This window comes from Fringilla coelebs (assembly GCF_963513975.1).
Source record: "Fringilla coelebs genome assembly, chromosome: 5".
Lineage (NCBI taxonomy): Eukaryota > Metazoa > Chordata > Aves > Passeriformes > Fringillidae > Fringilla > Fringilla coelebs.
In genome coordinates this window covers 39,816,337-39,832,655 of record NC_140033.1, presented here as the reverse complement: position 1 = coordinate 39,832,655, position 16,319 = coordinate 39,816,337, and the positions used below count along the sequence as shown (strand labels likewise).

Genomic DNA, 16,319 nt, shown 5'->3' with positions numbered 1-16,319 from the left:
GCACTGCCCCTGTGTGCCCTCTGTTCCCTTTGGTGGTTGGTCAGGGCACCTGGGCACCACAGGTCTCATTGCCTTCAGTGCTGCTCACCTGCTTTTCACAGCTGGAGCCCATTGGGGATGAGGCTTGGCCCCAGCCCCACTCCTAATTACCACAAGCTGTGTGCCTACAAGCCTCTTGTTTGCAGTGCAGGTTTTTTTCTGTTTATACTCTGCACCATCTGAATCTAGAAAAGAAAAACTGAGCCTCGTCTGAGACTGCTGATACAGACTACTGCCACAGGTGAAAACTGAGGTTATCTTGAGATTAGAAGTATCAAGAGAAAGGATACACAAGCATACTACCTTAAAAAGAAGAAATAGAAATGCTATTTAAAATAATAATCACATTTATAATATAACATTTATAACTAAATCAGATGTTCAACATTAATAACTGACATAAGGAAGCAATCCTATTTATAAAGAAGATATTTATTTCTGAAGATTCAAAGAAGCATTGCACTTTTTTCTTTTGCATCTGAAAAGCAAACATTGTACTTGAGGAATCAATTAAAAATGACAGAATAAAGGGGAGGAAACTGCACTATCAGTTCAGAATTTCCAACCTCTTTGCAATTTGCTTCTACTTAAGAACATGACTGGTTCTTCAGAGCAATAACTGCATAGCATCTTGGGGACTTCACAGGATCAAATAACTTCACAAGTCCAGACCAGGCAATGTTTTCCTGAAAATGACATATGATTGAAGAGCATAAAAATTTGTTTGACTTATGAGCTAAAATATTGTAGTAAGTCCGCATTTTGAAATACCAAATTGAAAATAAATAGAATTATCCTAATGCAAAGCAGGAAAACCACTTATAGAATAAGAAATGGGGGGAAAAGTTTGCTGTGAATAAAGGATGCCCATAACAGGATCAATTTTCGAGTAATTTAATTATTTCTAGTGCTATCAAGTAACAGCTTCCCACCTGCTTCATCAATAAAGCTTTGCTTTGTGGTTGAACTAAGGCAAAGAAATTAAGGATCAAGTCATACTCATTTTATGTGGCACATTCTACTACTGAAGATAATTAACTTTTCAAAGGAATCAGGATGGCTGGATCTGGTCATCATGCTCCATTTGGCTTTTATAACTTTTATTTTTCTTCCTAAACATTTTGTGAATCATTCAGTACAAGATTAAATCCATGCATATTTACATTTAGAAAAGGTGAATTAGTGCTATATGCAGCAAGTTTCATCTCCCACCTTGGAAATCATACATATTTCCACGCAATTTTTAACTAGTTGGCATTTGGGAAAATACATCATTATTTAACTATTTCAAATTGCCTCTCTGTAAAAATACCAGTTAGAACAAAGGCATAAATTTACTACAATTCAGTTATTCCAAGTGCACTGTGACAGAGAATAAAGTGAGTTTTCACTTATGATAAAATGGAGTTGTTAAAAGGAAAGGTTTATAGGTGAAAACCACAGCTATTCATATGATTGAGTTTAAACTTTATTTTAAAATTTTATTTTGACCATGGCCCAGAACAGAAGCTGGAAGATGATACCATTTCCTCCTAGGAAATTATTAGTTGTGTGAAAAATGTTTACTGGTGCAGAAAAAGTATTACCAGTGCTTTCAAGTTAACCAGCCAAGCTCCAAATCAGTATTAGAAGAAGCAGTGTAATAATGGAAGCCATCGTGGAGCAAATGTAGTAGCATTTGCTTATTATATCCCAGATCTATATTTGTAAAATATATCCAGGCTGCATGTTAGTCAAATGCACCTCAGCTGACCCATACAGTTAGAAAAAGTGCACCCTCTCTCATTATTGCTCTTAATTAAGAAACAGTAAAAGAAAGTCATAAACATTTTGGATCTAATTCAAAATTTTTTGAATTATATGTTCCAAAGCACATTAATTGAAAGTTCGAGTATTAACAGCACAATATTTGTTTAGCACTTCCAAAAATTTTAAATTATTAAATATCTCATTATGGTGTATAAAATGATTTGATGCATCTTTGATTAATTTATTTTTTACTATCTATTGACTAGTAATTACCATACAATTAAAAGAGCATAAACTTTACTGTTGCTGCTTTGTTGAAAATAAAAACATCTGCGGGGCATATGTTTATACTAAATGGAATGAATGCTTAGAGTTTTGCAAATATGATGAGAATAATAATTCTGCAACAGAGACTTTTTGTCTGCTCAGTAAGAAATTGACTGAAATAGCCTCATTTTAGTGATGTAGCCTGTAGGTATCATAAAAGAGAATGCAAAAATACCTGCTCCTTGAGGTAGCAAAGACGATCCAGAAGTATCAAAACTTCTATGCAAGGAGCCAGAACAACCTTCAACTGAAAGAAAGATTAGATGCTATAATCCTTTTGGGAAAGACAGGCACTTCCAAATGGCTACATTTCCTCACAACAATTCCAGGAAGGTCAATCATTTTTTAGGCGTTCTGTTGTATAAATGCCACCTTGCTTGTTCTCCCTATTGGATGGACATCTTCAAAACAGATTATATTAAAGATCATAAATACATGGAATGCCATAAAGTCAGGGAAATATGTTATTTAGTTGTTTTTCAGACATTGTCCAACAAGAAAATAATATTAAATGTAGCAGAACAATTTTAAAGAGGGAAATAATGAATTTCAATAAAAAGAGTTTTTTATGAAATAACTGCATGGAGACCAGTCTGGATTTAAAAGGAGACTGACATTCCATTTTCCAGTGCAACAGTCCCTCTTGAAAAAGAATCTACCATGTGTTCCCTTTATTACTTTACTTACACCTAATATAGTTCTGGAATAGGATACGCTCCAAAGTATGGAAGGAGGAACTGCTTTGTTTTTTGAGATTGCATACCACAGTGTAAGACAGTCCACCTCCACATAAAATTTAACAGGGCTTTGTTCTAGACTAGCACATATATATGCAAGGTAGTAGTATTAATCCTATAAGTTTTACCATATTAAAGGCTTCAAGTTCATTCATTCTGTGCTTGTACTTTTCATAGTAATCCATTATACAGCTGTCTGGGAGCTGCAAGGGATTAAAAAAAGAGATATCAGAGTTATTGCAGTTACTTTTTCAAGGGAACCTTAGAATTAAATATTGTCACACTACAAAATGAAAGCTGTGTTTTGTTTTTGAAATTAGCACTTTGCTAAGATTTATAATAATTTTCCAATAGCAGTTTCTCAGTTCTTATTTAGAGTAACTGTTCTTCACACAGCATTTTTCACAGACATGAAATACTGAGATATATCCATTATTCAGAAAACTCCAGTCATTGTTAAATGAAAATTACACAGTGAAGTGGAGAGTGGCCAGCACTGCTAATACAACTGTAAATGCCATGATTTGAGGCTGAATTTCGTACACAGACAGTCCAGAAACTTGACCAAGCCTTTTCAGCCCTTGCTGGCCAGTGCAGCAGAGCAGCTGCTACAGCTGTGACCATGACAGCTCTTCACAAAGCATGTTCTCTACAGGGCAGCCAGACCACCACATCTCCTGGCTTTTGAAGGTCATGATGTGTCTGCTCCGCTGACCACAGTCCTGGACACTGAACAACACACTTGAGCTGGCCAAAGAAGTGGGAAGAAGGATTGCATCATTATTGCTGATGGAGGCTGCTGGAAAGAGCAGAGCTGTAAGAGCCTGATGCACTTCTGCAGTACTGGGAGTTTTGCAGTATGGCTGTTCTGTTGTGGCTATGGAATGAGGGAGTCCAAACTTTGCAGAAAAGTTTGGACTGGCACTGACAGACATGGAGATGTGGCACTGAGGGACATGGTCTAGTGGTGGACTTGCAGTGTCGAGTTAATGGTTGGATTTGCTGCTCTTAAAAGTCTTTTTCAGCCTAAATGATTCTATGACTCTATGACAAAAGACTAAGAAAGCTGAAGTGCTTAATAAATTTTTGCACATTTTGTTAGAAGAATCATCTGAGAGTATGTGGCTAATACAGTTGCAAAGAAGTAAAATCTTTTGTCTAAAATAGGGAAACAACCCAGGAAAAATTAAAAAAATATGTAGGTTTTCAAATCAGGTGAGTATTATAAACTTTATCCTGGGACAGCCCAGAAGGGACTGAAGTTACCTCAGACCTATTACTCATTGTCACTGAGAAGTACTCAAAGAGAATATGTCAGACAGATAGCAGATATATGTCTTTTATTACAGAGCAGACAGTTCAGATTCAATGCACTGAAAAAATGGAACAAATAAAGAATTTAAAACCACTGAAAGATGAGCAAATGAGTAATGATCAACACAAATTCATCAAGAATAAATCACAAGTCAGTCTACTTCACTTGTAATGAGGGTAAAAGGATTCATGGCAGACAAAAAGAACTGGTTCTCACATATTCTGATTTCAAAAAGATTCTTGATAACATTTCCCATAATAATTTTATAAGCAAATTTAGGAAACAAGCTTCAGTATAAAGTACAAAAAAGTCAGCAAGACTGTTTGAATACCATAACCAGACAGTGGTTCCTCATGGGTCTTTGAGCAACTGGAACAACCTGCTTACTGGAGGTCCATTATGGAATGCAATATTTTCATTAAGAATTCAGACAATAGAACAGAAACCACATCAGCTAAGTCTGCAAATGTGCAACAGGAAGGCATTGCCAGAACTTAAAATAACTTTCAGAAACTGGAGCATTGCTTAGAGAAGAAGTTTGAAATGCTGTGCAGAAAAGCAGAAGGGACTAGGCTCAGGCAGAAATAATCAGCTGTTCAGGACAGGGAGCACCAAATGACAGTCTGGAAGACAGAACAGATCATAAGCTGAGAGAGAGTCACAGTTGTGCTACTGCAAAAAAAAAAAAAAACAACAATCACCATTCTGTGACATGTATGGGAGAGCAGCCTGCAAAGTGCAGGAAGTAATCCTTCAACTCTGGCAGTGGAAAAGCTCTAGCTGGAATACTGCATCCATTCTTGGGCATCAGATTTCAAAGAAAGAAATGAACTGTCTGAAAAAGCCCTGAGAGGGAAAATAGATCAGAGATCTAGAAAACATGACCTATGAAGAAAGACTCAGAGAACTGGAACTGATCAGGCTAAATGAGACAAAATTGAGAGTGGGGATAATAACAGTTTTTACAAGGCTATCACCAAGAAGTAGGGAACAGTTTGTTCACTGTGTCTGTAGTGGATAGGGTAAGAACTAATGGGCTTGAATTGCAGAAAAAAAAACCCCAAAAACAAAACCAACAAACCAATCAGCCAAAAACTTGAAGAAACATTTTCATTTTCCCAACTGCAAAGGCAAGGTTGAGTAGCTTATCCAGCAGTCCTAATGTAGGCTAACAAGAATTTTTTTGGTCTTATTGCTATTTTATTTCCTGTGAAGCTTTGCAAATATTTTAGAGTTCTTTTTGTTTTTCTCTTCCCCTCTAAATGTCAAACCAACTAAAATATACCGGTCATGAAATAAACAAAATAGTTTATTTAACCTCTGCCCTATAAGCTTTTCATTTCAACTGAGTATTAATAGGGTTTTAGTATAATGGATTTTTTGAAATTACAGGCTATTTGGAATTAAAATACAAAGATCTATATTTGGAAAAATGTGATCTTGAAACCTTTCTGCTTTTGCTTCCTTTATGTTCTCCATTTTTCAAGATGAAGCATTCAAATTAAAAGAAAACAAGCTGTGAAATGTTTGGCAAATAAATAGTGGGTCAAAAATGTCTCTTGCACACTGCCATACTCAAGAATGTGCTTTTCCATTCCTTCCCTGCCTATCACACATTCTGACTGAAGACATCCTGCTGTCATGGATAGACTAAACTATTCCAAACTGCCTCAGATAACAGTTTGGTGAGGGAACCAATTCAATGCAACAGCTCAGCTGGAAAAGAGAGAAAGTGTCCATGGAAAAGCATTGGTAGAGAAGGGCATGAAATGGCTAACTGGTAGTTAGCCACGTGGTCACTTTATTGGAAAACAACTAAAATCTAGATAACATTGGCTTTGTCTGCTTTCCACCTGCCTTCAGTACCTAACACAAACTTCAGCTCTCTTTCCAAGGTGAAGTAGGAGTAGTTTACTCTTGGCATTTTTGAAGAAGAATTGTACTTCCACATGCAAAGCAAGCCCATTCAGCCACTGAAGTTGTCCAAGCAACTGTTCTCTGTGTTGTCACTCACTTGTATATCCAAAAAAAATTCTTCATATATATGCACTGAACTTTTTTCTTACATTTTGTCGTTGATACTATGAACATGAAAAAACTCAAATATATACATTTATTTTAATAATGACTCTGCGCTCAAAGATCTAGCTTATGTTACTGACACTGAAGTAACCTTAATTTCATTTTAGCCAGTACTTCCTCCCTGGTATAGCTACAACGTCTCCTGGTCTTTATTAGGTTGTCAACAAAAGGACCTCATCTCTTTGCATTGTGATGGTGGTGCAAGCTTTATTTTGAACTAATTTCTTTGTGGATTGATGTGGTCACTCAAACAGCCAGAACAAGCAAGACAACCTGTCAAGGTCTCCAGTGACCTAGTTATAACAATACCACGTATGTATACCATATATACCATAAAGACCATATGGTGGAGATGACACTAAACATCAGCCATAGGGCTGACTGATCTGTTGTGACCACAGTGAGACTGCCACAGAGCTCTGAGAGCATGTGAGATACCACACACCTAAGCACCCCCCCATTGGACTGCAGTCCCACAGGCACAGAGCACAGGCTGAAAAGAAAATATTCAGGCACAAGGTGTGGGGCAATTACTGATACCACACTTCATGTTTCTTCAGAGAGGATTTTTTCAGCACTGTAACCTTTCCTAGACTAAGAGTATTTTCACTGAATCAAAGTCTCTTTTACTGCTCAATGCTGCACATGTCCTCCAGAGAAGAGACAGCCTAAGGATGCTATTCCACAGTCTGTTAGATGCAATTCCTCTTTGCTCAAAGGGACTGCTTCTTCCTGCACTGACTGCACAAATCCATGTTTCCTCTCTCTACTTGTACCAGCACTATCAGGAACACTAATGAGAGTACAAGAAAACTGTAAGGCAATCCTTCTAGCAGAGCAGTGTCTTAGATCAGTTCAAAACATTTGGGAAAACATACCTAACAGGAAATTTTACAACTTTTCCATGACTAAGGTAGTTAAAAATAATGTAATGTTATATACTGTAAAATAACTTAAAACGGATAATAAAATTACTGAAAGACTTAAGTTTATTTAGAACTTTGTTTAAAATGAATTTCAAGTGAATGGAATCTATATTATTTATAATATTATTTATAATTATACCTAACTGAGATACAAGTCACATCTCTTAGGACTCCTTGTCAGAGTAAAATGCTACAGTGCCATAACTGGGATAATAATTTTTTCTATGTGAAAAACAGTTATGCTTAAAAACAGCATTATGTGCTTACACTTTATAGAGTGCTATGCAAGTGTTACCTGAGCTGTCACTTAGTACTTCCCTAACTAACAAAGGACACAGGAAGTCTGTGAGATGAAATTCTTTCTGTCCAAGAAAACAGTGAAAAGAAAGTCAACTCTTCAACAATTGCAAAATGCATTAAGTGTGTAAATCCATGTGGTACCTTCATTTTCTGACTGCTTTGACTGTCTCAGTCACTTGCTTTTTCAGGATTCAGGGGAAAGTGGAGAGCATTGTTTTGGCTTTGGCTCCGTGTTTGTCCAATGGCTGAACACAATAAAACACACCAAATTACAAATATTCTTAGCAAAGGCCAACCAGTTTCAGATATTCACACTGATACTGGCTGTGGGGTAGACATTAAGATAGTAAGAAATCTTAGGCTAAAAGTCCCTCTCCTCCCCATTTCTGGCAAAAATTCTTGTTAGTTCCAGTTAGTACAGCTGTATATATTCAGGTTAGTTCATGTCTTAATGTATTACACAATTCCACTACTGACAATTTCCCAGTCTTAAGTGAGTGGCTTTCCAACACTTCTTAAAGTAAGAGAAAATTAAGCCACACAGTAAGCTTCATGTTATCTCCCTTCATTTGCAAACTGCATTTTATGATACTCCACTAGTTACTGCTGAGGACAATTTACAAGTCAAGGACAGTCTGCAGTAAGCTAAGAGTAACCCATATCCACTTATCAAATGTAAAAAAACCCCAAACTTGTCTGATAAAAAATAATTAGTGCAAAAAAAATTTTTTGCACAAATTCTGATTTCAGTATTGTCTACCAGCCTTAACACTCAAAATTAAATAATCTCAAATTTGCAAAAGCACCAAGTCAATAGATCCCAAAGGCTGTCAGACACATATCCAGGCCTTAGGTTTATAAGCACTTTCTCCATTTAATCACCTTCAACTAGCCCCTATGAATGATCTTTTGCTAATAATCTACCCCAGTGAGAACAGGACACCAGGAAACCTAAAGAGTTTTGAGGTTTCTTTCTTAAAAACTCTAGAAATACATAAATATATGAGGATTTACATAATTATATGAGGATTTTTTGCCTTGGCAATGCTATTTGTAGCCCTTATTGCTAAGCTAAGTAGCCATCAGATCTGTTAATAAAGAGGCTTCATTTTAAATGCATTTGCAAAGCAGCTACAAACAGCTGAAACATGTTCTGAGCTGAAGAGGAAGGAATTGCTCTTGCTTCTTGAAAGCAAAAAGGCTAACAAGTATCAGAGGGGCCAGCTACTCTAGGAGAGAGGACAGGGATGAATGCTCCATTCTCCAAAAGAGAGTTCCCCATTCACATTAATTAGGTAAAATGGTGAACAAAAGGAAAAAGAAATCTTGCAATAGAGAGAATGTCTCCAAGATCTATGTGACCCTTAATGCTCTGTCTGTAGGACAAAGTGAACTGTGACAAAGAAAACAATCAGGAACAAAATACTGCTTTGGTATGTATCCAATTACTGCAGCCCTGTGCAGGCATCTCTAGATATGGCCCTCTACAAGCACAAAGGAGCAGCCTCACTTTCACAAGCCCTTGTCCTCATGGGGCACTTCAACCACAGCAGTGTCTGTTGGAGGTTCAACACAGCAGGGCATAAGCAACCCAGGAGGTTCCTGGAATGCACTGATGAGTACTACCTTCCCCTGAGATAGGAGAGCCAATGCTCTCAATTCTCACCAATAAGGAATGCTGGTGGGGAATGTGAAGCTCAAGGGGAAGCCCTGACTGCAGTTACCATGAAATAGTGGAATTCAAGGTCCTTGGGGCAGCAAGAAGAGCACACAGTAAATTCATTATCCTGGATTTCAGGAGACTAGATTTCTGGGATCAGCTTGACAGAGTACCAGGGCATAAAGCCCTGGAGAGAAAAGGGGCCTATGAAGGCTGGTTAATACTCCAAGCCTAAAGAGGGAGTCAGGCAAAAATGCCATGAGGTCAGCAGGGAGGAACAATGATCTTCTAAACAAACGTAACAGCAAAAGGGAAGGCTATCAAGAGTGGAAGCAAGAACAGGCAGCCAGGGAGGAACACACATATTGTCCAAGCACCCAGGGATCAGGTTAGGAAAGATAAAGTTCTCATAGAATTAAACTTGACTGTCATCAAGAGCAACAAGAAAAGCTTCTATAGGTACATGTGTGAACTCTCCAGAACAGGAGACTGGTTACACAGCTTATGGAGAATGCTGAGATACTCAACTTTTTTTGACTGAGTCTTCACCAGCAAGTGTTTTCAGCCACACCACCTGAGCTGCAGAAGGCAAAGGCAGTGACTAACTAAACTAAGAACTGCTGACTGTAGGAGAAGATCAGGCTCAAGAACATCTTAGGAGCCTGAAGATGCTCAAGTCCATAGGATCTGATGAGATACGTCTGTAGGTACTGAAGGAACTGGCAGATGAAGTTGCTAAGCCATTATTCAGCATATTTGAGAAGTCATGTCAGCCAAGTAAAGTTCCCATGGAAAAAGGGGAACATAATCCATAACTCATTTTCAAAAAGGAAAAAAACTGAAGGCCTGGGGAAGTAGAGGTCAGTCAGTCTCACCTCGATGCCTAAGATCATGCATTAGATCCTCCTGAAAAGTAGGCTAAGACACATAGAAAATGAAGAGGTGATTTGTGACAGATAACATGGTCATCGATGGCAAACTGTGCCTTCAAATCTGGTGGCCCTCTATGAAGGAGTTACAGCATTGCTTGATAAGGAAAGAGCAACTGACATCATTACCTGGACTTGTGCAAAACATTTCCCATTATCCCACATGACATGCTCGTCTCTAAACTTGAGAGCACCCAGTGGATGAGGAATTCACTGAATGCCCACACTACAAGAGTTGTGGCCAGCAGGCTAAGAGCGCTGGGGCTGCGCAGCCTGGAGAAATGAAGGCCCCAAGGAGACCTTAAAGCACCTTCCAGTACCTAAAAGGGACCTACAAGAGAGGTGGAGAGGGACTTTTCACAAAGGCATGTAGTGACAGGACAAAGAGAAATGCCTTTAAAATGAATGAGGAGGTTTAGATTACGAAAGGAAGAAATTCTTCACTATGAGGTGGTGAGACACGGCAGAGGTTTGCAGAGAAGCTGTGGATGCCCCATCCTTGGCAAGGTTCAAACCAGGCTGGATGGTGCTTTCAGCAATCTGGCCTAGTGAAAGGTGTCCCTGCCCACAGCAGGGAGGCTGGAACTAGATGATCATTAACATCCCTTCTATGATTTTATGATCCATGGCCCAGAGAGCAATTCCATTAATTCTGAAGCTATAAGCAATATAACCATACCTGAGAAGCAGCATGCTCACACTACAAGACCTTTCCCTGCCCTCACAGAATGAGAATGTTTTGTCAGAAATTCAGTAGTCATGGTTTATACCTCATTTTTACTACTGAGGTGAAGAGATGTGTGAAGGCAATGGTCCTGTATCAAGCCATAAAAAAGGATTTCATTTGCATCGAGGTGTTTAACAGACAAGCCCTCCCACACTAAAAAGAGAAACCATGAATGGAGGAAATTATTTTGGCTCACTTAAAAGGAAACTTCAGTCCTTGAGCAGTAATTCTTAACAATCAATTGTGCTAGGTTATTGATAAATGCCTTTTTTTTTTTTTTGGTAGAGAAACTGTTTTACTATGCACTCTCACTCTAATTTCTGACTGAGACACTTTTCATAAAGAGTCTAATTCTTGCTTCACATAAGCAAAAACTTCATATCTATTTCATTAAGGAAAGACAACACAGAGGGGTTTCTTCACATGAATTACTGGCAGGATTCAAGACCTTATCTTTACTTAAAATCAACAGCCAAAAAAACCTTAGTAATTGGGTAATTATACCTGGTGAGTCTTCATCAGTGTAATATTTAGCAAAAAGCACACACTTAAAAAAATGAGTATCCTGCCTCCACAATTGTCCAAACTGGAAAATGACTGGATTGCCCCAGGGCTACCTTTTGATCAGAAACAGAGGTATTGGTGTGTATAAAGGAAGCAGCTGTGAGGCTTATCATGAACCATTAAGTTTAGAAGAGTGTTTACATCCCACAGTACAGATTCAGCTTCAGTGATAAAAACCATGCAAGATTTTACCATACATGACAAGCTACCAAACCCTGGCAGGGACTCCTAGAAACAGTGCCTCTACTACTCTATTTTCCTTTCCAGTACTTTTATTATCATATAGAGATGAAATTCTGTTTAATATTCTGATAAGCCTAGTAAAAGACTGGAGACTCACAGTTTCTTGACTTCTGTATTTTAGAAAATATCTTTGCACATGTGAAACAGAGACCCATATGGAAACAATTTTTTCTCATAGTTCTCTGGTTGTTTTATATAACGTCACTAAGTTTTAGCTGCTTTTTTAATATAACCTAAATATATTTATGCATTAATAAAATTATTGCCTCCCTTTTTTTGGTGAATGACAAGGACATTTTTGATTATTTTGGAAGTGTGCTTCATATATGCTTGCTCCCACCTTATATTCTTCCCAATGCATTGGTTTTTGTCCACTGCCAGAGACAAAGTACACATTTGGTCTATGCAGTACAGCTGCTCTTTTGTTCATTTCTAAATAGAGCTAAAAACCCAAATTCCACATAAATTTCTCTTTGATTTTGTTGTCTTTCAGAGCAAATGTTTAGGCTTCATCACATTTCTAGCTATGTAAGTATTTTTTTTTTCTGAAGAGAGGCATTTAACACATTCTCCAATATTGTGTAGATACAGCGCTGACTCCACCATGAAAACTGCAGGGTCAGAACCACTGTTAAGGGAGCAGTAACAACTTTCCTCTCAGTAGTATCAAAATAGCACTGGTTTTGTGCTGCTGCAGATTTCAATATAGCTGGGAAATAAAAAATAATATTGTTTACATCAGCATAAAATCCAGTCTTCAGTATGCAGCCAGCTGCACATAAAATGAAGAGAAACATGAGCAAAAGTAAGCATTTATTTGAATCAGGTCTTTAGCAACCACATAAATGTGCAGCTTGAAGTAGTGTTGACAGATATCTTTGTCTCAGGGCAACTTGCATTTGTCCAGACCCTTCTTAGCAAAAGGCAACTTATCTAAAATCAAACCTCTTGACACAAACTTTCTATGCTCACTGGTTTTAAAGAAAACAGTGAACATATCTGCACTAGCAGAGTTCAATCATTGATCTTGTGAACTGATTATTACACAAACAGTCCACTATTGGTTTTGGGTGACTGTACACACATGAAGAAAGACATAATTTTATTTCTAGCTGGGGTGAACGCGTCTTGTTAGTACCTATTCATTCAGAAAAGCAAACAGGTAACTACATTCTCTAGTTGTGATTTGCTAACTACAGAATTAAATATAATCCTTTTAAAATACAGTACACTTCAGGCATAAGTCCTTTTCTTAATGCTGTCAGGATGATTCCAATGTCATTTGGATTTACTCGCTTATTTGGTTTTGCCTGTTTCTCCTAGCTCATGCTTTGATGTGCCTGGCAAATTTTAAGTGATTTGACATTTTGACTACAGGTTTTAAACATTACCAGAGACTGCAACAACATTTACCTTAAATATTTTACATGCTTTCCACTCCCACTTGCTTTGATTGTACTTAATTTGTTAATAATCTGTCTAGTAGTCTCTAGTGTCTCCTTTGCACAACTTGTTCTCACAACATGGTTGTGATCGTCACACAATCATATTCCATGCCTAATGCTATGTTGCCATCTGTTGACCAACTGAGCAGTTGTAGGAATAAGAATAAGACAAGATACTCAAGAACATAAATAAAATCTCAAAATTATTTTAAATCTGTACTTTATGTTTACTTCTTTTTCTCTAACAAAGTGATTTAAAATCTTAATCTGTTTTCTTAACATTTACTAACTTAAAGGTATTAAGTCTTCAAATAAATTGTTCATACAGCAACATATGACATAAATGAACTCAATGGCTCAAACATTGCATTGTGGTGCTGCCTTAAGAAATTATATGGATATAACAATTTCATATAGTCACCAATTAGTGACTCACCTTTGAATCATCCAGTTCCAGCTTTTTCAGAGACCGTCTGACATAGTCTATGAAGGAGGATGATTTGGAGAAGGTTTTTCCAACATGTCGATCACTGCAAAGACAGTACTGAGGTGTAGGCTTTTATACATCCAACAACAAAATACACATATTTTTAACAAGAGAAATAAATCAGTTGGATGGCTACTACTGCCAAGTTAGTAACAACTCTCCTTTTTGCCCCTTCCACTTAAAACAATCTAGCTAATACTTGAAGTAACTTCTAGACACAGCAAATCTGTAATTATATTATGGTTATAATACAGTTATTATTTTACCTAAAATTCTGAGAGAGTTGAAGTTTCTTTTTAATTTCTTCACTAACATTTTTTATTTCCTTATATGAATGACAAAATTATTATTTCCAATGACAGACATTTCCTTCTATACTTCTATATTACTTCCATAATCTACCATGATGTTGCTGTAATTTATTTAACAGAAACCACTGAACTGAAAAAATGTCACTTTTGCTTGTTACCTGGTGTTCTTATAATTTCAATTTTTATTGGATTAAATGATGCCAGAATTCTGTCCTGTTCACAACTCAATAGCTTGCATTTCAAGCCAGACAAAAATGTGTGTTGTTTCAAAAAATACACTAAAATAATTCACAAAAACTTAAAAAAACACATAGGAAGAATGAATCCTAGCAGACCACTCATATTTGCTCTCTTCCCTGTGCTTAAAATATCTTGGAGAAAAAACACACAAAGTTTTTTTTAAGTCTGAATTCACTTTCTTGACTGAGTCTAACATTATTTCTCTTCTAGAGTAGGAGTTAAATATTCAGGTACAGAATTTTCAGCTACTGAATTACTTAACAAGAAATACACTTTCCCCGCACCCTCCTAGTGAAAAACTGAGTAAAAGTATCTTAGTATCTTACTTTTGCCCTCTTTATTCTTAGTAAAACCTATCTCCTTACCTAAAACCCAGAACAAACACCTGAAGTCAACAGAAAGATTTCAAAAGATTTTACTCAGTGGCAGTTCTAATGCTGTTTAGCTGTCAAGGACCCTCACTCATTGAGAATAATTTCTGCTGTCATATTTAATATTCAAATAGACCTAAACATTTAGGCTGATGCAGACTGAGAATCAGTTAATGATTATGTTGATATTTCATTCCTAGGAAGATGGGCATTTAACATCTTGCCCAGGAAAAAAAAAATAAATGGGGGTGAGACAGGTCTTTCCAAGGTAGCCATTGTCTTCATTACAGACATAAAATCTTAATTACTTCCTCCAAATTATACTTCCTTCCAAAACTGAAAAATCTACCGCACAGTTTTTCTTTTCTTTGCACTTTAGCAGCCATGACTTCTTCTGTGATATTTTATGCAATTTTAAAATAAAGAAGCATTTCTTCTTTCAGGAATTTGACCTTCTGAAGGGTAAGCAAAAGTTTTAAGGGTATCTGCATTAGCACTTATTTTAGACCAGGAGTATACTTCTGAAGTGAATTTTCTGGTTTTTCCCACCTCTCATGCCTTGGCTCACACCGTGAAATAGTATCAGAGCTCAAAAAATGGGTTATTTTCAAACTAAATTAAATTGGAAGGTGTGCTTCTGGATGTGCTCCAAGCGCTAACAGGCATACATCCCACAGAATAAGATAAAATCTAATCCAACTGCAACCACAGAAGAGTATAATGTAGATGTCAGGTCCTCAGCAGCAGCTCTCCAAATACCATTCCTACAAGGAAGCAGCATTTGCCAGTGTAGGCACAGGCAGTGAGTAGCTCTTTAGAGCCATGATGGCCATCAAGCTGTCAGCAGTTTTTCTCAGGACAAACAGAAATGCCTTTTTCCATCTGCAGTATCAAAGCTGCCAGGACTTCTGCATGACAGGGTAGCCCAGGACTGCGCTGACTTTTCAGTGCATTTGCTGAGTGTTCTCAGGTGAAGATGTGCTTTACCCATGTACCCAGTACCAAACAGGGCCATTACAGCTACAGGTAAAGGAAGGGCAATACATTTGTGATGTGGATTGAGGATGAGCAAGTCTATATTGCATTTTAATACCGATGTGTATATACCACCTGATGAGACCAATTCCTATGTCCTTCTGCTTTCCAAAACATACTTTCTCTACAACACAGAGGTGGAAGAGAATGAGATCAATCTTTAGTAGGTATTCTGTGAATTCAGAGCTTCCTACCTTTTGGTGACACCATAAATTTCTTCTATAATAACCTGAAGAACAGCTCGATAAAACAATGATTCTGTAGGCAGCTGCAAAAAGTTTTACAACAGCAAGGATTTAAAATTGGCACTGAAATTAAGATCAGAGTAACAAAACCAGTATTGGCTTCCCTAACTATTTATTGAGTTATTTATCAGTCATATCAGATTTAAGAGGATAATTTACTAATGTTCTTGCATCCAGTTAAAATTATGTTTTTAAGTCACATTCTAACAAAACCATAAATGCAAGAAAGAAGAAAAACAAACCCAGACTCTCTTGATGGAAAGAAAGACAACAGAGGAAAATGCACTGTACATGATCTGAATTCTAATATGCAAAATAAACAACAATTATCTAAGTTGTTTTGAAGACAAAAGGAGTAATTACCTAGCTGAATCATCTACAATCAGACTTTAGTCTGAACCATGTACAAAGTACTATGCTAAAAAGAAATACTAAGAATTTCATATATTTGTCTATGGAAAATATGTTAGCATAAAACCAGTTAATGATTGCCAATTAAAAATACACAGAAAAGGACTTCTGGGGTCAGGGGGCTTATTGAATATGGACAGAAGTCTTTCTGCCTGGCCTTTTAAATACTTGCACAG

General features: G+C 37.2%; 1 protein-coding gene across 1 annotated transcript in view; it reads right to left on the bottom strand.

The window, feature by feature from the left end:
- Positions 1 to 626: 626 nt before the first annotated feature.
- The window catches only part of METTL25 (methyltransferase like 25), a gene marked incomplete at both ends in the record, with an annotated part of 49,488 nt that continues 33,795 nt past the window's right edge, over positions 627 to 16,319 (bottom strand). Inside the window, 5 exons of the mRNA XM_084206364.1 lie at positions 627 to 725; positions 2,291 to 2,362; positions 2,981 to 3,055; positions 13,480 to 13,573; positions 15,682 to 15,755. Coding sequence (XP_084062490.1) covers positions 627 to 725; positions 2,291 to 2,362; positions 2,981 to 3,055; positions 13,480 to 13,573; positions 15,682 to 15,755 — 414 coding nt within the window. The remainder of the gene's footprint in view (positions 726 to 2,290; positions 2,363 to 2,980; positions 3,056 to 13,479; positions 13,574 to 15,681; positions 15,756 to 16,319) is intronic.